Source organism: Narcine bancroftii, unplaced genomic scaffold (assembly GCF_036971445.1).
Source record: "Narcine bancroftii isolate sNarBan1 unplaced genomic scaffold, sNarBan1.hap1 Scaffold_254, whole genome shotgun sequence".
NCBI classification, from domain to species: Eukaryota; Metazoa; Chordata; class Chondrichthyes; order Torpediniformes; family Narcinidae; genus Narcine; species Narcine bancroftii.
The window spans coordinates 461,568-483,824 of record NW_027211989.1 but is presented as its reverse complement, the minus strand read 5'-3'; the positions used below and the strand labels follow the sequence as shown (position 1 = coordinate 483,824).

Genomic DNA, 22,257 nt, shown 5'->3' with positions numbered 1-22,257 from the left:
GCACAGTTCCCGTCTCTGTATCCCATACGGGGAGCACTGTACACAGTTCCTGACTCTGTATCCCACACCAGGAGCATCGTGTATAGTCCCCGGTCTCGTTATCCCACACCAGAAGTACTGTGCACAGTTCCTGTCCCCATATCCCACACCGAGAGCATCATGTACAGTTCCTGGACTCCCTATCCCACACTGGAAACATCTTGCACAGTTCCCAACTCTGTATCCCACACCAGGACCACCGTGCATAGTTTCCGTCTCAGTATCCCACACCAGGAGCACCGTCCACAGTTCCCGACTCTGTATCCCACACCAGGAGCACCGTGCACAGTTCCTGTCCCCATATCCCACACCAAGAGCATCATGTACAGTTCCTGGACTCCCTATCCCACACTGGAAGCATCTTGCACAGTTCCCAACTCTGTATCCCACACCAGGAGCACCATGCATAGTTTCCGTCTCAGTATCCCACATAAGGAGCACCGTGCACATTTCCCGACTCCGTATCCCACACCAGAAGCACCGTGCACAGTTCCCGTTCTCTGTATCCCACACCGAGATCACCGTGCACAGTTCTTGGTCTCTGTATCCCACACCAGGAGCATCGTACACAGTTCCCGTCTCAGTATCCTACACCAGGAGCGCCATGCACAGTTCCTGGTCTCCGTATCTGACACCAGGAACATCGTGCATAGTTCCTGGTCTCCATATCCCACACCGGGATCACCGTGCACAGTTCTTGGTCTCTGTATCCACACCAGGAGCATTATGCACAGTTCCCGGTCTCTGTATCTGACACCAGGAGCGCCATGCACAGTTCCTGGTCTCTGTATCCCACACCGGAAGCGCTCTGCACAGTTCTTGGTCTCTGTATCCCACACCGGGAGCATCGTGTACAGTTCCAGTCTCCCCCAGACTCGCCAAGGCAAATAGCGCCTTTGGAAGACTACACAAGAGTCTGGAAAAACAACCAACTGAAAAACCTCACAAAGATAAGCGTATACAGAGCCGTTGTCATACCCACACTCCTGTTCGGCTCCGAATCATGGGTCCTCTACCGGCATCACCTACGGCTCCTAGAACGCTTCCACCAGCGTGGTCTCCGCTCCATCCTCAACATTCATTGGAGCGCTTTCATCCCTAACGTCGAAGTACTTGAGATGGCAGAGGTTGACAGCATCGAGTCCACGCTGCTGAAGATCCAGCTGCGCTGGGTGGGTCACGTCTCCAGAATGGAGGACCATCGCCTTCCCAAGATCGTGTTATATGGCGAGCTCTCCACTGGCCACCGTGACAGAGGTGCACCAAAGAAAAGGTACAAGGACTGCCTAAAGAAATCTCTTGGTGCCTGCCACATTGACCACCGCCAGTGGGCTGATATCGCCTCAAACCAGGCATCTTGGCGCCTCACAGTTTGGCGGGCAGCAACCTCCTTTGAAGAAGACCGCAGAGCCCACCTCACTGACAAAAGGCAAAGGAGGAAAAACCCAACACCCAACCCCAACCCACCAATTTTCCCCTGCAACCGCTGCAACCGTGTCTGCCTGTCCCGCATCGGACTTGTCAGCCACAAACGAGCCTGCAGCTGACGTGGACATTTACCCCCTCCATAAATCTTCGTCCGCGAAGCCAAGCCAAAGATCCCACACCAAGAGCGCTCTGAACGGTCCCAGGTCTCCCTGTGGTTTAGGCCACGTTGGGAACGTGCAGTGAAGGGAACTTCACTCGGTGTCCCGGGGTGTTTGCAAGCTGCGAGCCAGGGAATCAGCCAGCGGACCCTTCCGGGAGCGGCCCCTTTAAATGGCACCAACACCGGTTCTTGAGGTCCGCGCATGCCCGTCGGTCTCTCCTTTCCTTGGCGCGGAATGCGCATGCGTACGCTCTGACGTCACGCATCCCAGATAGACGAGTGAACGCATTGAATTTGGCGTGTGCACGCGTTGACGTCACGTAGCCAGGAGATGAGTGAGGGACGCGCTGACGTCACAACACCGGCCACCGCCGAACGCCGTGACGTCGACCGAGGGCATCGGCTGCCCCCTCCGGCCGCAGCCCATTGGCGGATAGCAGCGATCCGCCCCATGTGACCGGCCCGCCCGGCCCTCCCATTGGTCGGCGATGGGAGAAGCGAGCGTCGGCCGTTAGCCGCCACCGCCGCCCGGACTCGGCGCCTCCCCATGGCCTGTACCCCCGGGCCCGTGCCTCGCGCCCCCGCTCCCGCCCCGGGCCCCGACCGCGCGCCTGACGGGCCCGTTAGCGTTGGGAACGCGCGCCAGGCCCTCAGTGCTCAGATGCAGTCCGGGGGCGCGCACGGGCGTCCGGGGAGCGCGCGCCAGGCCCTCAGCGCTCAGATGCAGTCCGGGGGCGCGCACGGGCGTCCGGGGAGCGCGCGCCAGGCCCTCAGCGCTCAAATGCAGTCTGGGGGCGCGCACGGGCGTCCGGGGAGCGCCCTCCAGGCCCTCAGCGCTCAGGTGCAGTCCGGAGGCGCGCGTGATCGGACGCGCACGAGCGGCGGGAGCGAGCACCAATGCACAGGAAGCATGCACGCGCATCCCACTCCGGGGAGCGTGCACGAGGACCAAACGCCAGGGAGGGTGCACGCGGACCCCACACCGAACATCGTGCACGCGGACCCCACGCCGGACTTCGTGCACGCGGACTTCATGCTGGATTTCGTGCACGCGGACTCCACGCTGGACTTCGTGCACGCGGACTCCACGCTGGACTTCGTGCTCGCGGACTCCACGCTGGACTTTGTGCACGCGGACCCCACGCCGGACTTGGTGCACACGGACCCCACGCCGGACATCGTGCACACGGAACTCACTCCAGGGACTGTGTATGCGGACCCCACGCCGGGCAGCGTGCACACAGACTCTACTCCAGGGAGTGTACATGCAGACCCCATCCCGCGCATTGTGCACACGGACCTCACTCCAGGGACCGTGTACGTGGACCCCACACCGGGCAGCATGCACACAGATTCCACTGCAGGGAATGTACATGCAGACCCCATCCCGTGCATTGTGCACACAGACCCCACGCCAAGCAGTGTGCACAAGGAACCTGCACTGGGGAGCGTGCATGCAGACCCCATCCCAGAGAGTGAGCTCGCAGACCCCATCCCGCGCATTGTACACACAGACCACACTCCGTGTAGCGTGCATGCGAAGCGCACGCTAGCTAGCGTACCTCCGGACCAGTGCCAGGGGGCTGGACCCCTGCACGCTGGGGTCCCCCCTCTGTCCCCTGCCCCCCTTTTGTCCCAGCATCCCCTCCCCCACCCTGCACCGGACACTATCTCCGTGGCAGACTCGACCTGCGGCCCCCTCGAATCAGCCTCCATGTATGGCACAATGGAGTCACTCTTCCCTGGAGACGCCAGCTCAGTGGGGTCCGACTCTGAGGTGAATGGCAGCACTGTTTCCGGCCAGAGGACTGACAAGTATGGCTTCCTTGGTGGCGGGCAGTTCTCCAGCGGGCTGTGAGTACCCCCGGGGCAGGGGGTGGGGTGGGTGTGTGGTTGGGCTGGATGAGGGCTAGGGCGGTGGGAGGGAGATGGGGATTGTGGGGCAGGGAGCGGGGAAATGGGGAGAGGGAGGGAAATTGGAGGGGGTGGGGAGGTGGACTGGGGCAGAAATGTAGAGATGGGGCAAAGAGGTAGGGGGAAGGGGGAGACTTGGGTGAGGGGGCAGTGGGTGGGGAGGTGATTGGGGGCAGGGAGGGGGGAGATGGGGGTTTGGGTAGGCAGGAAAGTGCTGTGAGTAGGATAGGGTTGGGAGGGAAAATTTGAGCAGTAGATGGGGGAGTAGAGAGGTGCAAGAGGAGATACAGAGGTGAGGAGGCATTGGGGGGAGATGGGGAGTGTAATGGGGAGGAGGCAGGGGCGGGGAGAGGAAAGATGGGGGTGGTGGAGATGGGGAGTAGGTTGGGGCAGGGCAGAGGGGAAGGGAGGGCAGAAAGATGGAGCGAAGGGGAGGGGGGCGAGCAGGGTTGTGGGGAAGGGAGATGGAGAGAGAGGAAATGGGCAGTAGGGCAAGGGGGAGGGAGAGTAGGGGAGAATGAATGGGTAATAAGGCAGATGGAGAGTGCAGAGGCTGGGAGGGGTAAGGGGTTTCTGCCACCCATATCACAGTCCAAGGTCAGAAGTTGTTTTGCGAGCACACCAGTGATGCATCCTGTAACTAGTACGGGAAGTGAGACCCAGTGCAGAGTGATGGAGGGAGGGGTGAAAATAGAGCACAGGGTGACAAGAGTTCAAGAGGGGGGTAAGAAACTGACCTTGAACCCATGTCCGTGGTCTCTCACTTGCCTCCCTGATTGGGAACTTTGAGATGAAACATGAAAGTCTGCAAACACTGTGATTGTAGTAAAAAGGGGGCAGGGGAGGAGGAGAGGAGGGAGGATGTGGCTGGGGGAGGAGAGGAGGGAGGAAGGGGCAAGGGGAGGAGGAGGGAGGAAGGGGCGAGGAGAGGAGGGAGGAAGGGGCGAGGAGAGGAGGGAGGAAGGGGCAAGGGGAGGAGGAGAGGAGGGAGGAAGGGGCTGGGGGAGGAGGGAGAAAGGGGCTGGGGAAGGAGGGAGGAAGGGGCTGGGAGAGGAGGGAGGAAAGGAGGGGTGTGTAAGATACCCTCTGAAACAGTGTCGATTGCATTACCACCAGGCTGCAAAATAGATGATCAATTTAATAGGGGAGATAAAGAAATATTTACAGCTGCAGTGAGATCTGACATTGGGGTTAAACAGGAAAGCCTGCAGGCGTTGGGGTTAAACAGGAAAACCTGCAGCCGTTGGGGTTCTGGAGTAAAACTCAGGCAGGGAGGAACTCAGCAAATCACACAGCATCTACAGGAAGTAAAGGGTAACTGCATTTTGGGTCTAGGCCCTGCGTTGGGGTACGAGCAAAATGTAGGCAGGCACCTGACTGAAAAGTGGGGGAGAATTGGGAGGAAGGAGGAAGGGGTGAGGGGGGAAGGGGAGGAGGAGAGGGTGGAAGGGGTGGAGGAGGAGGAGGGGGGAAGGGAGGGAGGAGCGGGGTAGGAGGAGAAAGAGGCAAGAGAGGAAGGAAAGGGCAGGGGAGGAGGAGAGGAGGGAGGGGTAGGAGGGAAGGAGGAGCAGGGGAGGAGAGGTGGGAGAAAGGGGCAGGGGAGGAGAAGAGAGAAACAGGCAGGCAAGGAGGGAGGAAGGGGAGGAAGTAGAGGAGGAGGAGGACAGCAGAAGGGAGGAAGCGGCTGGGGAGGAGAGGAGTGAGCAAAGGGTAGAGGAGGAGAGGAGGGAAGAAGGGGAAGGGGAGGAGGAGAAGAAGGGGCAGGAGTAGGTCACAGGTGGATACAGGCAGGAAGGTAGGAGAAAGAGACTGAAGTGATGGGAGGGGTGGCTCTCTTTGGAAGGGGGAGTTGGAGAATGGGAGACAATGGGGGGGTGGGAGAAAGAGAATGAGATGGAGGATTGCAGGGGTAATAGCAGCTAGAGGTTGATATTGATGCTGCAGGTACCAGACAGAATACAAGCTGTTGTCCACAGAACCTTAGAACATTGCAGCACAGAAACAGACCATTCAGCCTTTTTAGTCTGTCCTGGACCATTCTCCTGCCCTGTCCCACTGACCTGCCCCAAGTCCATACCCCTCCCATCCATGTACCCGTCCAAATTCCTCTTCAATGTTAACGTTGAACCTGTATTCACCACCTCAGCTCGTTCCTCACCCCCACCGCGCTCTGTGTGAAGATGTTCACCCTAAACTTTTCCCTTTTCATCCTTAACCCATGTCCTCTGGTTTGGATCTCCCCTCCCCTCAGTGAGAAAAGCCGACTTACATTTACTCTCTCTGTCCCTCTCATAATTTTAAACCCCTCCATCAAATCTCCCCTCATTCTTCTACACTCCAGGGAATAAAGTCCCAACCTGTTTAACCTTTCCCTGTAACTCAGTCACTGTAGTCCAGCCAACATCCTAGTAAATCTTCTCTGCATCTTTCTATCTTACTGAGATCTTTCCTGTAGTTCAGCGACCAAAACTGCACACAATTCTCCAAAATTGGCCTCATCAATGACTTCACCATAACATCCCAACTCCTGTACTTAATACTTTGATTTATGAAGGCCAATGTGCCAAAGTCTCTCTTTACAACCCTGTCCACCTGTGATGCCACTTTCAGATAATTATGTATCTGTATTCCCAGATCCCTTTATTCTACCACATTCTTCAGTGCCCGACTGTTCACTGTGGATGTCCTACCTTAGTTTATCCTTCCAAAATGTAACACGCATTGATAGTGAGGTTCTTGGTGTTGGCTGCCTTCCTGGGGCAGTGGGCCGTGTTTGATGTCTGTGATGAAAGGGCAACTGACGTCCATGACAGGGCCCATCTGGGGTGGGACAGAGGTAGCTTGCTACCCCCACCGCATCCTCCTGGTGTCCCCGAGACACTCGAATCTCCAATCCAGGCCTGCGATGCACCCAGTCACTAAAGTATCCCCACTGCCATGCTGTTGAAGGTCAACGGAGTGTCAGCCTCTATGTCCTCAGACTCTGTTGGAAAGCACATTGAACACACTCCGTCTGAAAGATGTAATTCAAGCTACAAAGAACTCATCACACACCAAATCGGCCTTCATAAACACTACTGCACAGTCCAGGCCCTTTGGCCCTCGATGTTGTGCTGCCCCATGTATTCCTTAAAAAAGAAGTACAAACCCTACCTACTCGTAACCCTCAATTTTTGTTCCATCCGTGTGTCTGTCGAAGAGTCTCTTAAATGCCCCCACTATTCTAGCCTCCACTACCATCCCCGACAAGGCATTCCAGGCCCCCACAACTCTCTGTGTAAAAAACAAACTTACCCCTGACGTCCCCTAAACTTCCCTCCCTCCACTTTGTACACACGTCCTTTGGTGTTTGCTGATCCTACCATGGGAAACAGGCACTGACTGTCCACCCTATTGATACCCCTCAGAATCTTGTCAACTGACCTCCTCTCACCCTTCTACGCTCCAAAGAGAAAAGCCCCAGCTCTGCGAACCTTGTCTCATAAAGACTTGTTTCTTGATGCAGTCAACGTCCTGGTGAATCTCCTCTGCCCCCTCTCTAGAGCTTCCACATCCTTCCTGTAATGAGGTGACCAGAACTGAACGCAATTCTCCAAGTGTGGGCTCACCAGAGATTTGTAGAGTTGTAGCGTGACCTCTCGACTCTTGAACTCAGTCCCCGACTAATGAAGCCCAGAATCCCACAGGCCTTCTTAACAATCCTATCAACCTGGTGACCTTGAGGGATTTAGGCTTGTGTGTTTGTGTTGTACAGGTTGCCATAAATTAAATGAGATCTTTGCTGGTGTTCCATTCGTGTCCCTCCACCCCCTTCTTCGTGGGTCAAGTCTCGAAGCCCCAGCCACCCCGATGCTGCATCTGTTTCCCCTGCTATCGCAGGTGGGCGGCACAGTCAGCACAACGCTGTGTCAGTGCCAGCGATCCGGGTTCAAATCCCGCACTGTTTGTAAGGAGTTTGACCTTACAGACATGTCTGTGTAGGTTTTCCCTGGGCACCCTGGTTTCCTCCCACTGTTGGAAACGTTCGGTTAGGGGGGTGGGGGGGGAGAGGTGTAGGTTAATGGGATGTTCGGACTCATAGGCCGAATGACCCACTTATGGTCCAATATTCTGTGAAAATGAAACTGTCGCTTTGTGTTTGTACTTGGAAACACAGAAATACTGGGGGGACTCAGCCTGTCTCACAGTGTCCTTAGGAGGTAAAGATATCGAACCAACGTTTTGGGCCTGTAGGTACCTTGAGGAAGGGCTCAGGCCCAAAATATCGGTGATATTTTTACCTTCTGTGAGATGGGCTGAGTTCCTCCAACATTTCTGTATGTTTGATATAATATTCCCTCTGGGCTCACTCCAACATTGACTTCAATGGTTCCAATTAACCTCCTCCACCTGAGTCTCTCTCTTCCCCATTCCTCTGTCTCCTCCGCTCCCCGCCCCCTTCTCTCTACAGAGAGCCGCTCATTCCCCCATCACCTCATCTTCTTTGTCAGCTACCATCCCACCCGTATAGACCTGTGACCTCCTACCCCTTCTTCACTCCTCCCCTGCCCCTCCCTCCCTCCTCCTTCCCCTATCCCTTCCTCCCTCCTCTCCTCCACATCTTTCCTGCAAATCACTGACCTGGGCTTCGTGCGGTGCTCTAAAGATTGACTCACCAACGATTTATATAGCTGTGTCATAATTGCCTTGCTCTCACACTTGACACCCAGCCCAACAAGCCCAGTGTCTCATGCACCTTCTGCAGTACCTCGATGTGTCCTGTTGTAGCCTCCTTTCATTGGGGTGGGGGTGTGAAGAATGGATCCAGATGGGTCACAGACTGGGAGATTGCTTCGCCGAACACCTCAGTTCTGTCCGCTGCAATAACATGGACCTCTCAGTGGCTGTCCATTTCAATTCCTCATCCCATTCCCTTGCTGACATGTCTGTTCATGGTCTCCCACTGCCAGACTGAGATCACCTGCAAATTGGAGGAAGAACATCTCATCTTCTGTCTGGGCTCCCCCCAACCTTAGATGGCATTAATATCGACTTTTCCGGTTGTGTTTGCCCCATTCTCTCTCTTTCCCTATCCCTCCCCCAGTCTTTGTGTCCAACACATCCCCTCCACTATTTCCGCCACCAATTACGATATCCCATCACCAGATACATCTTCTCTTACCCTCTCCCCTTCTGCAAGGACCGCTCTCTCCCTGACTCCCTCGTCCACACCTCCCTTCCCGTGCATCACCTTCTTGCCTCTAACCGCAGGAGATAGAACCATAGAATATTACATCTGAGAAACAGGCCCCTTTGGCCCTTCTGGTCTGTGCCAAACTATTATTCTTCCTGATCCAACAGAGCTGTGCCCAGTCCATAGCCCTGATACCTCGCCCATCCATGTACCTGTCCAAATTCTTCTTAAATGTTGAGCCTGCATTCACCACCTCAGCTGGAAGCTCATTCCACACTCCCACCACTCTCTGTTCTCCCCTTATGTTCCTCCTGAACCTTTCCCCTTTCACCCTTAACCCATGTCCTTTCGTTTGTTTCTCACTCACCCTCAATTTTAAACATCTCGATCAAATCTCCCCTCATTCTTCTACGCTCCAGGGAATAAAGTCTGAACCTGTTTAATCTTTCCCTGTAACTCAGTTCCTGAAGTCACAAGATCACAAGATAAAGGAACAGAAGTAGGCCATTCAGCCCATCGAGTCTGCTGTGCTAAACTGTTCTCACCTCTAGTTCCAAGTTCCGGCTTTTTCTCCATATCCCTCGATCCCCTGACTCATTAGATTCCGATCAATCTCCCCCAGTGATCCGACCTCCACAATCGTATGTGGCAATGAATTCCACAAATCCACGACCCTCCGGCTAAAGAAATTTCTCCTCGTCTCTGTTTTAAACGGGTCCCTTCTCATTCTAAGACCTTGCCCTCTAGTCCTGGATTCATCCACCCATCTTATTCACATCAACTCTGTCCAATCCTTTTGGCCTTCGAAATCTCTCGATGAGATCCCTTCTCGTTCTTCTCGACTCCAATGAATACAATCCATGAGCCGATAAATGTTCCTCGTACATTCCTCGTAATCATCCTGGTAAATCTTCTCTGGACTCTCTCCAACATCATTACATCCCTTCTAAGATAAGAGGCTCAAAACTGCACCCAGTTCTCCAAATGAGGTCTCCCTATTGCCCCATAGAGCCTCATCAACACCTCTTTACTCTTCTACACTATTCCCCTTGAAATGAACGCCAACAAAGCATTCGCTTTCTTTACTGCCGATCCAACCTGGTGGTTCACCTTTATGTTATCTTGCACGAGGACCCCCAAATCCCTCTACCCTTCCCAAGTTTGAATTTTCTCCCCATCCAAATAATAATCTGCCTGTTTATTTCCTCATCCAGAATGTCCAACCGCACATTTCTCCACATTGTATCTCATCAGCCAGTTCTTTGCCCACTCTCCTAAGCCGTCCAAGTCTCTCTCAGTTTCTTCAACACTTCCTCCTCCACACCTCTCTTGGTGTCGTCTGCATACTTCACCACAGAACTGCTCAATCCATAATCTAAATCATCGGTATCCATTGTAAAAAGAAGCAGCCCCAACATCGACCCTTGCAGAACACCACTAATCGCCAGCAACTGACCGGAACAGGATCCCTTTATTCCCACCCTTTCTGCCTATCAGCCAATACTCCACCCAATCTAATATCCTTCTTGTAATTCCATGGCCACTCATCTTATTAAACAGCAACTTGTGTGGCCTTATTGAAGGCCTTTTGAAAATCCAAATACATGACATCCACAGTCTCTCCCTTGTCTGTCTGATCTGAGATTTTCTCAAAAATCTGGGCAACATCCTAGTAAATCTTCTCTGCATCTTTCTATCTTATTGAGATCTTTTCTGTAGTTCGGTGACTAAAACTGTGTATTCCCAGATCCCTCTGTTCCAGCCCACTCTTCAGTGCCCGATCATTTACCATGTATGTCTTTCTTGGTTTGTCCATGCAAAATGCAACACCTAACACTTGTCTGCATTAAACTCCATCCGCCATTTTTCCAGCTTGTCCAGATCCCTCTACAAACTTTGAAAACCTTCCTCTGTCTCCACAACATCTCCAATCTTAGTGTCATCTGCGAACTTGCTGATCCAATTCACCACATTGTTATCCAGATTTGTAGGATGCCTTGGTTTGACCCTGCATGAAGCAGTGTCCGTGTCCCAGAAGGGATCAGATCATGGGTACGGGGCTTTACATCACGGTGAGGATCCTGGGCACAGGGGTCTGTCCTCTGGGCAGGGTCAGGGCCTCCTCTGGGATGGGTGTCTGCATCCAGGTGAGGGTCCCCTCTGAGACGGGGTCTGTATCCGTGGCAGGGGTCAGGGTCCTAACCACTGTCCTTGTGTGTGATGCCAAGCTCCCTCTCCCTCCCTCCCCCTTCTGCCTCTTCCCCCTCCCCCTGCCCTCCCCTCTTCATCTCAGAGAGGTGTAAGGGTCTGAGGGGGTTACTGAGACAGGGAGGCGTGTAGGGGACTGTAGGGGGTTACAGAGACAGAGGGTTGTTGGGGACTGGAGGGGGTTACAGCGACAGAGAGGGCCGTAGGGAACTGGAGGGGGTTACAGAGACAGGGTGTAGTGTAGGGGACCAGAGGGAGTTACAGAGACAGGGAGGGTTGGAGGGGACCGGAGTGGGTTACAGAGACAGGGAGGGTTGTAGGAGACTGGAGGGGATTACAGAGACAGGGAGGGGTATAGGAGACTGTAGGGGGTTACAGAGACAACAAGGAGTGTAGGGGACTGGAGGGCGTTACAGAGACAGAGGGTTGTTGGGGACTGGAGGGGGTTTCAGTGACAGGGAGGGCTGTAGGGAACTGGAGGGGGTTGCAGAGACAGGGTGTAGTGTAGGGGACTGGAGGGGATTACAGAGACAGGGAGGGGTGTAGGGGACTGGAGGGGGTTTCAGAGACAGGGAGGGGTGTAGGGTTGTTCCCCCTGCCCCCCGCTCCAAAGTGTTGTTCCTGCCTACGACATCTCCGAGCCGCTCCCAGAGATAGAGCGATCTCCCTTGTCGACCCTGACAAAGGCATCAGTGAGCGATGTCCTGTGACTATCTGGCACAAAGCCAGGTTCTGTGGAGAGGAGGTGGGGGTGGTGTGGACAGCGTGTCCTGCTTCCTTTACCCAGCTTATTGACTGTTGTGTCAGACCTCATGCAGCACGAGATAGGCCCATCAACCCTCATGTCTGTGCTATCCCAGAATGCTCACATCAAAGTATTGTGTGCAGGATTTGAGATGTTATGTTAAGTTGTGTAAAAGATTGGTGAGGCCAAATTTGGAGCATTGTGTGCAGTTTTGGTCACCGAACTACAGGAAAGATATCAATAAGATAGAAAGATGCAGAGAAGATTTACTAGGACGTTGCCCGGACTTCAGGAACTGAGTTACAGGGAAAAGTTAAACAGGTGAGGACTTTATTCCTTGAAGCGTAGAACAATGAGGGGAGATTTGATCGAGGGATTTAAAATTATGAGGGAGATAGAGTTAATATAGGCATCTCGAGGTTGCGTACACCTGATCCCGCCTCACCTGCCAGTGGAAACAATCTCCCTGGTTATATCTTTTCCCTCCCTTCCATAGTTTGAAATGTTTGTCCAAGATCCTCTCTCATTCTTCTGAATTCCAGCGAGTACATACACAGAGTGAAGCCCCTTCTCCCCCGTCCTGTCACGCACTTCTGGACTGGGACATAGAGTGAAGCTCCCTCTCCCCTGTGCCGTCACACACTCCTGGGGTGGGACACAGAGTGAAGCTTCTCTCTCCCATCCTATCACACACTCCCTGGGTCGGACAGAGAGAGAAGCTCCCTCTCCCCCGTCCCGTCACACACTCCTGGGGTAGGGCACAGAGAAAGTTTCCTCTCCCCCCCCGTCCCATCACACATTCCTGTGTGGAACGCAGAGTGAAGTTCCCTCTCTCTCGTCCCTTCATACACTCACGAGGTGGGACACAGAGTGAAGCTCCCTCTCCCCTGTTGGGTTACAGACTCCTGATGATGGATGCCTGTGTGTTTCAGGGAAAGTGCGATTCCGGTGGACGTCGCTCGCTTGAGGGAACTGAAGTGGCTGGAAATGCTATCTCGTTGGGACAAGTGGCTGGCACGGAGATTCGACAAGGTGAGAGGAATGGAGAGGGAGGGGAGAGTGAGAGAAGGGGATGCTCAAGGTTGCCCTAAATCCATACATCTCACAAGTTCATTGCGCAGGTTGATAGGATAGTTATGAAGGCCGATGGGATGCCAAGCTTCATTAGTCGGGGGATTGAGTCCAAAGGTCATGTTGCAGCTCTACAAATCTTTGGAGAGACCAGACAGAGTATTGTGTTCAGTTCTGGTCACCTCATTACAGGATGGATGTGCAGAGAGGGCAGAGGAGATTGACCAGGACATTGCCTGGATTGGGAAACAAGTCTCACAAGGCAAAGTTCACAGAGCCTTTTTGGAGAGTAGAAGGATGAGAGGAGATTTGATAGAGGTCGACAAGATTCTGAGAGGCATCGATAGGGTGGAGAGTCAGCACCTGTTTCCCAGGGCGGGATCAGCAAACACCAGCAAAGTGAAGGGAGGGACGTTTAGGGGAGACGTCAGTGGTAATTTTTTTATACAGAGAGTTGTGGGGGCCTAGAATGCCTTGTTGCGGATAGTGGTGGAGCTGGAACATTGGGGGCATTTAAGAGACTCTTTGACAGACGCACGGACAGAAGGAAAATAGAAGGTTACAGGGTAGGGAGGGTTTAGTACTTTTTCTTGAGACATATATAGGTTAGCACAATATCGAGGGCTGAAGGGCCTGGAGAGGTGGGCGGAGGGAGAGAGTTTAGTGAGAGATGGGGTAGAGGTGGGGGGGGGGGAATCACAGGGGGTCATGAAGTAAAATTTGGGAGAGAGAATGGAGGAGGGGAGAGTGGAGGAGGACAGAGGAACAGATAAGAGGGAAAGGAGAGAGGGGGAAGGAGGAAGGGGGTGAGGGAGGAGAGAAGGGGAGAAAGCGGGGAGGGAAGAGAGAGGGAGGGATGGAGGGGAGTTGGGGAGAGAGGGGGAGCGTGAGGAGCAAGAGAGCAGGGCCAAATGAGGGGGGAGGGGTGAGATGGGGGAACACTCTCCTCGTGTTCCAACTCCATTCCTCTCCCCATAGCAGGATTCCCCCCCCCCCCCCCCCACCCACCTGTTCCAACTGTGTGCACCCTTGGGGTGAGGAAGGGGTCATTCTCTGAACCTGCCCCTCCCCCCCCATGGGTGGGTGAGGCAGGAAGTGAATCCTTGGTGGGACTGGGAAGCTGGTGAACGTTGGGAGTGGGTAGCAGGATGGAGGGAGCTCGGGGGTCAAGGGTGGGACACAGTGAATGGAGGGAAGGAACAATGTCTCTGCACTGTTTGACCATACCCTCCCTCTCTGGACACTGTTTCAGGTGAAAGTGCGGTGCCGGAAAGGAATCCCGTCCTCTCTCCGGGCCCGAGCTTGGCAGCAAATGTCTCGGAGCAAGCAGCTGATGGAGCAAAACCCCGGCAAGTTCGAGGTGAGGTCCAGAATCCAACTCACATTGGGGGTAGAGGGGAGTTCAGGACCCCCAGCACTCTTCCGGGGAGACAGTCTGCTTTTCCTTCCCCCTCCCCTCACCCTCTCCTCCCCCTTCTTCCCTCCTCCTCTCTTTCCCCTCCTACCCTCCCTTCCTTTCCCTCCCTTCTCTTTTCTTCCCCTCCTCCCCTCCACTTCCTTCCCCTCTCCCCTCAACACCCTCCCTCCAATTTCTCCCTCCTCTCCCCTCTTCTCTGCCTCAACTGTTCTTCCCCTCACATTCACTACCCCCTCTCCTTTCCTAAACCCACTCCCCACCTCCCCTCGCCCTCTCCCTGACCCCTTCCCTTCCACCCCTTTCCCTCCCCTCATCCCGTCCACCCCTCCCCCTTCTCCAGCTCTTCTCTTCCCTGCCCCCTTCTCCCCTCCCCCCACAGTCCCCCCTCCTCCCTCACCACACTCTCCCCATCCCCGCCACTCCTCAACCTGTCCCAGGGTGGGACTGACCCTGGGACGCAGGCCTTACATTCTGACCTGTCCTATCCCCAGGAGTTGGATCGACAGCCAGGAGACCCCAAGTGGTTGGACATCATCGAGAAGGACCTGCACCGGCAGTTCCCCTTTCACGAGATGTTCGCTCTCAGGGGTGGTCACGGGTAGGTCTCGACAAGGTGGGATGGGGGAGGATGGGAGGGAGAGGGGGGTGGAGGGTGAGGGAAAGGGGAGGATGGGGAGGGGGAGAGAAATGGAGAGGGGGATAGAGGGGGAGGGGATGGGAAAGAGGATGGGGAGAAAGGGGGAGGGAAAGGAGGAGGAGAGAGTGAGAGAGGGGTAGTGGGGGGAGTGAAATGGTCATAATCTGTCTCTGAACCTTCCCCCCAAATATGTCCCCTTCCCCTTTCCATACTCTCCCCCACCCATACCAACCCCCTCCTTTATTCCATCTCTTCCCCACCCATTCACCCTCTCCCCAACCACTCTCCTATGCCCCTCACCCTTTTCCTCCTCTTTCCCCCCCTCACCCATCCCCAACTCCTCCCAATCCATCTTGCCACCCTCTGCCCTCACCCAACACATCCCCTAAATTATCCCCCTCCCCACCGCACCCCTCAACCTTCCCCACCCCCTCACCCATCCCCAACCCCTCCCCTATCCATCTCGCCACCCTCTGCCCTCACCCAACCCATCCTCTACCTTATCCCCCTCCCCAACGCACCCCTCACCCATCCCCAACCTCTCTCCCCATCGCCTCACCCACACCACCCCCACGCCTCCCCCTCACCCATCCCCAACCCCTCCCCTATTCATCTCGCCACCCTCTGCCCTCACCCAACCCAACCCCTACCTTATTCCCCACCCCACCACATCTTTCAATCTTCCCCACCCCCTCACCCATCCCCAACCCCTCCCCATCTATCTCGCTACCCTCACCCACCCCATCCCCTACTTTATCCCCCTCCCCACCAAACCCCTCACCCTTCCCCAACCCCTCACCGATCCCCAACCCCTCTCCCCCACCACCTCACCCACACCACCCCCACGCCTCCCCCTCCCCTATCTCCCTCAACCAAATCGTCCCCCCCACATTCCCCTCCCCACCCCTACCCCGTCCCTCGTGTTGCAGGCAGCAGGACCTGTACCGAATCCTGAAGGCCTACACCGTGTATCGGCCTGAGGAGGGCTACTGTCAGGCCCAGGCCCCTGTGGCAGCCGTACTTTTAATGCACATGCCAGCAGAGGTGAGGGAGTGGGGGAGGGAAGGTGGGTGGGAACAGGGAGGGGAGGGGAACAGGGAGGGGAGGGGAACAGGGAGGAGCGAGGAACAGAGAGGGAAACGGGGGGGAGAGGAACAGGGAGGGGGACAGGGATCAGGGAGGGAAGGGGGCGGGGGAGAACAGGGAGGGAAGGGGGCAGTCGAGGAACAGGGAGGGTTGGAGAGGAGAGGGAATGGAGAGAGGAAGTAAGGGGAAAGGGGAGGGGAATGGAGTGGATGTAAAGAGGTGGTCCTGAGAGCTGACAGCCGGTCTTTGTGCCTGCAGCAAGCGTTCTGGTGCCTGGTACAGATCTGTGAGAAGTATCTGCCGGGTTACTACAGCGCGGGGCTGGTGAGTAGTGGGGAGGGTGCAGCGTTACAGAGTGCGTCTGCTCACTAAAGCATTCCACAGAGGGCGCTTCGCAAAGTGGGTGTGTCCCACAGATCGTGCGTCCCACAGAGCACACATCTGTTAGAGGGCGCATCCCACAGAACGCAGATCCAATTATATCTGTCCCTACACCCCCTCCCCACTCCATCACCACAACCCATCCCCATTCCAACTCACAGTCCCCACTTCCCGTCCCCACACCCTGTCCCCACTGCCCATCTCCGTCCCCATTCACCATCCACACTCCTTGTCCCCGCTCCTCATCCTTATGCCCATCCCCGTCCCTACTCCCGTCTCCTTTTGCGTCCCCGTCCCCACTCTTCGATCCCTGTCTCCACTCCCTGTTTCCACTACCCATCCACGACCGTCACCACTCCCCATCCCCTGTCCCCATGCCCCGTCCCTACTCCCCGAACACACTCTCTGTGCCCGGGCTCACTCACTGTCCCCTCCCCATCTCCTCTCCCCGTTCCTTGTCCCCACTTCCTGTCCCCTCTCCCCATTCCTATGCCCTATCCATAACCCCACTCCCCATCTCCACACCCCTTCCTCGTCCATGTTCCCACTCCCAGACCCCGATCCCAATCCCCGTTTCCATCTCCCGGTCCCCCCTCCCCACTTCTTGTCCCCACTCCCCGTCACCACACCCCGTTCCTATCCCCACTCCCTGTCATCACACCACAACTCCTTCCCCACTCCTCGTACTTGTTCGCATCCCTGTCTCCACCCCCGATCCTTGACTCCTCTCCCCCTCCCCGTCCCGCTCATTGTCCCTGTTTCCCATCCCCACTGCCCATCCCCACTCCCTGTCACCGTCCCCACCCGATCCCTGCCTCACTCCCTGTTCCTACTCACAGTCCCTGCTTCCCATCCCTGCACCCCATACCCACTGCCTATCTCTGTCCCCACTCCCCGTCCCCACTCCCCATTCCTGTCCCCATTCCCCATTCCTGTCCCCACTCCCCATTCCTGTCCCCACTCCCCATTCCTGTCCCCACTCCCCATTCCTGTCCCCACTCCCCATTCCTGTCCCCACTCCCCATTCCTGTCCCCACTCCCCATCCCTGATCCCCACTCCCATTCCCTACTCTGCATCCCCACTCCAATTCCCTGTCCCTGTTCCCCGTCATTGCTCTCCTTCTCCACTTCTTGTCTTCGCTACCCTGCTCCACTCCCCGTCTCTGATCCCCACTTCCCATCCCCTCTCAAATTCACCTTCCCCGCTCTCCATCCCCACTACCGTTCCCTGTCCCACTCACCGACCCCTGTCCCCACACTCCATCACCATGCCCGTCCTCTTACCCCACTCCCTATACACTGTCCCCATGCCATGACCCCATGCATCGACCCCTCACCCCGTCCCCATCCCCACGCCCTGTCCGCACTCCCCATCTCCATTCCCCAATCGCCATTCCCCAACCCCCACTCCTCGTCCACGTTCCCACTTCCTGTCCCCCTCCAAATCTCCCACTCACCGACCCACTCCCTGTATCCACTCCCCATCCCTATCCCCCGTCCTAAACCTCATGGCTGTTGCCACTCACTGTCTCCATCCCTGTCGCCACTCCCCATCACCACTCTCCAACGCCCTGTCCCCACTTCCTGTCCCCCTCCAAGTCCCCCACTCACCTACCCACTCCCTGTCACCACAGCACAACTCCTTCCCCACTCCCAGTCTCTGTCCACATTCCTACTCCCCGTCCTTTCTACCTTTCCTCACGCCCTGACCCCACTCCCCGTCTCTGTCTCCATTCGCATTCCCAAGTCCCTGTCCTCGTTCACGTCCCATCCCCTATCCCCGTCTCCACTCCCCTTCACCACTACCCATCCACAATCCCCGCCTCATCCACATTCCCACTCCCTGTCCCTGTCCCCACTCGCTGACCTAATCCCCTTGGCTATTGTGGTCACTGTCTCCATTCCCCATCCCCATCCACAGCCCCACTTCCCGTCCCCACACCACAACACTGTCCTGACTCCCCGTTCCTGTCTCCACTCCCAGTCCCCGTCTCCACTCCCAGTCCCAAGTCACCATTCCCACTCCCTGTCCCCACTCCTTATCCCCTCACTCCCAGCCCCCACTTCCCTCCCTGTCCCCATCCCCACACCCATTCCCGGCCCCTATCTCTCACTCCCCATTCCCTAAACCCCTTTCCCCACTCCCTGTCCCCCACTCCCCGTTCCCCATCTCCATTCTCGTCCCCACTCCCCATCCTCATCCCTGTCCCCACTCCCTGTCCCCACTCCCAGTCTCCATTCCCAGTCCCGTCCCTGTCCCCTCTCCCTGACCACAACCCTTCCCTGTCCCCCACTCACCACCTGCCATTTCCCATCCCCACTCCCTGAACCCCATTCCCTGACCCACAACCCATCCCCCACTCCCTGCCACATCCCCACTCCCCATCCCCATCAACCCCTCCTTTCCCTGTCCCCATCCCTACGCCTGTCCCCACTCCCCATTGCTCTCCTCGTCCCTGTCCCCTCTTACCATCCCCGTTCCCTTTCCCCATCTACGTCCCCACTCCCCGTCCACATCGCCACTCTCCAGGATGCCCGTCTATGTCCCCATGCCCATCTGCTCATCTGTTCCCCATCCCCACTCCCACGCTGCACGTCTATGTCCTTGTACTCATCTGCCCATCTGTGTCCCCTTGCCCATCTGTTTCTCTTCCTGTGACCCATGGTGCCTGTCTCTGCTCTGCAGGAAGCAATCCAGTTAGACGGGGAGATCCTGTCGGCCCTCCTGCGCCGAGTGTCACCACTTGCCTTCCGGCACCTGAAGAAGCATCGAATCGACCCAATCCTCTACATGACAGAGTGGTTCATGTGCATCTTTGCCCGTACTCTGCCCTGGGCGTCCGTGCTCCGTGTCTGGGACATGTTTTTCTGCGATGGTGAGGGCTCATGGTTGTCGCTGCCTGCATCCGCCATCACCACACATCCCCACACTGGTCCGCCGGTTCCACACATTTCCCCGCATCCATCCGCTGGTCCCACACCCATCTGCCGGTCCCATCCCCAGCCCTGTCCGCTGGTCCCACAACATCCTCACACTTGTCCACACACCTGTCCACCAGTCCCCACAACTGTCCACTGGCCCCACACTGTTCCCACACTTGTCCTCCAGTCCCTCACCCGTCCAGCTGTCCCACACCCTTCCCAGATCCATCTGCCGGTCCCACACCCGTCCCCAGCCCCATCCTCCGGTCCCACTCATCCCCACATCCTTCTGCCAGTCCCACACCCCCATCCATCAGTCCCACATACTTCTCAGATCCGTCTGCTGGTCCCACACCCATCCCCAGCCCCGTCCTCCGGTCCCACTTGTCCCCACATTTGTCTGTCGATCCCACACCCCGCATCCCGCGACCTGCTTCTCCTCCTACCCCTCCCCTCTCTTCCCAGGACCTATCTCCCTAGGACCCCCTTGCTCCCCGGGACCCTCTCCCTACCTGATGCGCTGTTCCATACCCTGTGCTCCTCTGCAGGGGTGAAGGTGGTCTTCAAAGTGGGTCTTGTTCTCCTGCGCCATGTCCTGGGTTCCAAGGAGCGTCTACACGACTGTGGGGGCATGTATGAGACCATGGAGCGGCTGCGCAGTCTTCCCCTGCAGCGTCTACCCGAGGATGTGCTGGTTAGCGAGGTGAGGGAGGGTCACCCAGGGGTGGGGGGGCACCTGGCAGTGGGGGGGGAGGAGGCATGACCGAAACTGTAGAGTGGTTGCGCAATCTGTCCCTGCAATGTCTACACAAGGTCCTGCTGATCAGCAAGGTGAGGGAGCACCTGGGAATGGGGAGGGGTGATGGAATGTATGAGACCATAGAGGGATTACACAGCCTGCCCCTGCAGTGTCTCTCCAAGGACGTGCTGGTCAGCGATGTGAGGGGGCACCCAGAGATGGGATGGCATCCTAGGGGGCACCTGAGGGTGAAGAGGGGGTGTCACTGGGGGAGAGGGGCATGTGATCATGATAATGTTGAGGTGGGAAGAGTAATCACATGATAAAGAGGGAACAGTGATCACGTGATGAAGGGAAAGAAAGATCACAACACAATTAGGGGGAAGAGTGAGCTGAACACGGTTGAGGGGAGGGGACAACCCGGGATGAGGAGGGATCACCTGGAGAGTGGGGCTCACCTGGGGAGTTGGGAGAGGAGAAAGAGACACCTGGGGAGGGGTGGAGGGGTCATCCAGGAAGGAATGGAGGGGATCTCCTGGGAAGAGGTTGGAGGATTATCCAGGGTGGAAGGGCAGTGATGTTCCTTCCTAGACTGGAGGGAATTGCTGTTTGCTGTGTTTGATTGTCTTTACCCTCTCTCTCTCCCCCTTCCCTCTCTCCCTTCCCCCTCTTTCTTTCCCTTTTTCTCCTTCCCCTTTCTCACTCCTTTTTCTCTCCTTCCCATCTCTCTTTCTCCCCTATCCCCTTCAGGTAATTTCCCTGAACGTCCCCGAGGCCCTGATCGAGCGCGAGACTCGGAAGCAGCGGCAGCGTTGGTGCGAGGAGCGTGGTGACCTGCAGTACCGACCATCCCGCCGACTCTATGGGGCCCGAGCCATCCTGGAGGAGGAGAGCCGGCTGAACCCGCCGCTGGCCGCCAGCCCCAGCCTACGGAGCCTCACCGCCAGTTTGGCCAGCCTCCGCCGTGGGACTGAGGTCCGAGGCTCCATCGCCAGCCTTGTACTCCCCTTCACCCCTCCACAGCCTGGAGCCCTGGTTGTCTCCGAGGGGCTGCACGCCCCCCTCCCTTCCCCCACATCCAGCCTGGCCACCTTTGGCGATCCCCGCAAGGAGAGAGAGAGGGAGCGGAGGGAGAGGGAAAGAGAGAAGAAGGAGGCAGAGAGGCAGAGGAAGGAGACGGAGAAGCAGAGGAAGGAGACGGAGAAGCAGAGGAAAGAGGCGGAGAGGCAGAGGAAGGAGGAGGAGAAGCAGAGGAAGGAGGCAGAGAGGAAGGAGAGGGAGCAGGAGCGGGAGAGGGAGAGGAAAGAGAGAAAGGAGAGAAAGGAGAGGGAGAGGAAAAGAGTTCCACCCAAGAGCGAGGGGAACAAGGAGAATGGGGCCAGTGAGGGTGTATCCAAGGGGTTTATGAGGGACCAGTACTTTTGAGGGGAATAAGGTCAAGAGAGGGGGGGGGGTGGGTAGAGAGAGTAGTGTTTTAGGGAACTGGTTCCAATGGTAGAGAGGGGAGAGATGGAGGGATAGAGACGGGTGAGAGAGGGAACGGGGAGATAGGGGAGAGTAGGGCGAAGGACAGAATCTATCAACCGCCTCCCTGCTGTGTTCTGCATTCCTGTCTCGCCCCACCCCATCTCCTCATCTGTCCTCCTCCCACACAGTTGGGGATGTGTCCAACCTCTCCCTTTGAATTTTCCCTGTGAATTCCATCCCCTCTCCCGTATCTCCCTCCGTACCTCCCTTGCCTCTCCCCCCAGATCTGTATCCCCCTCCTTGCCCCTCTCCCCCTCCTCCCGGATCTCCCTCTGTACCCCCTCCCCTGAATCTCCACCTGTAATCCCTCTCCCCCTGATCTCCCTCTGTACTCCCATCTCCCTCTGTACCCTCTTCCCCTCCTCCGAAACTCCCTCTGTAACCCCTTGCCCCTCTCTCCAAGAAGCCCCCCACCTTCCCGACTCCTGCCTCCTGACCCAGCTGCACAATGGGGTGTGGATGGGAGATCTGTGTGTGTGTGCGCGTGGCCCTCTTGCTTCCCCCACAACCCCTCAAGGACCAACAGCCTACACATCTTATAAATACGCCTGTATGTAATGCGCTGCTAACTTATTTAATGTGGACTCACACTGGAATCCTTCCTCCTCCCCTCCCCAGCGCGTGCATCCGTTATCTCAATGTTTACATTTGCGCTTCATCAAAGCTGTCGTTGTGTCTCTGGAAACCGCATTCCTCCCCCTCCCTGACCCCATCCCCGCACATGAGGGGGAACGGGGGGGAGAGGGGGGTAGAGCTGCAGGAGCCATTGTCCGAATTAACAAGACTTGCCAAATTCCCCTGTGTCCTCTC

General features: G+C 56.5%; 1 protein-coding gene across 1 annotated transcript; it reads left to right on the top strand.

Moving 5' to 3' along the window:
- The first annotated feature begins 2,080 nt into the window (after positions 1 to 2,080).
- On the top strand, positions 2,081 to 22,242 carry LOC138750756 (TBC1 domain family member 10B-like). Its single transcript, XM_069912877.1, has 9 exons — positions 2,081 to 3,481; positions 12,600 to 12,699; positions 13,991 to 14,098; positions 14,647 to 14,753; positions 15,722 to 15,836; positions 16,137 to 16,202; positions 18,946 to 19,135; positions 19,730 to 19,884; positions 20,671 to 22,242. Exons 1-9 carry the CDS (start codon positions 2,175 to 2,177, stop codon positions 21,343 to 21,345), a joined length of 2,823 nt encoding a protein of 940 aa, XP_069768978.1. The 5' UTR covers positions 2,081 to 2,174; the 3' UTR covers positions 21,346 to 22,242.
- Positions 22,243 to 22,257: the final 15 nt, after the last annotated feature.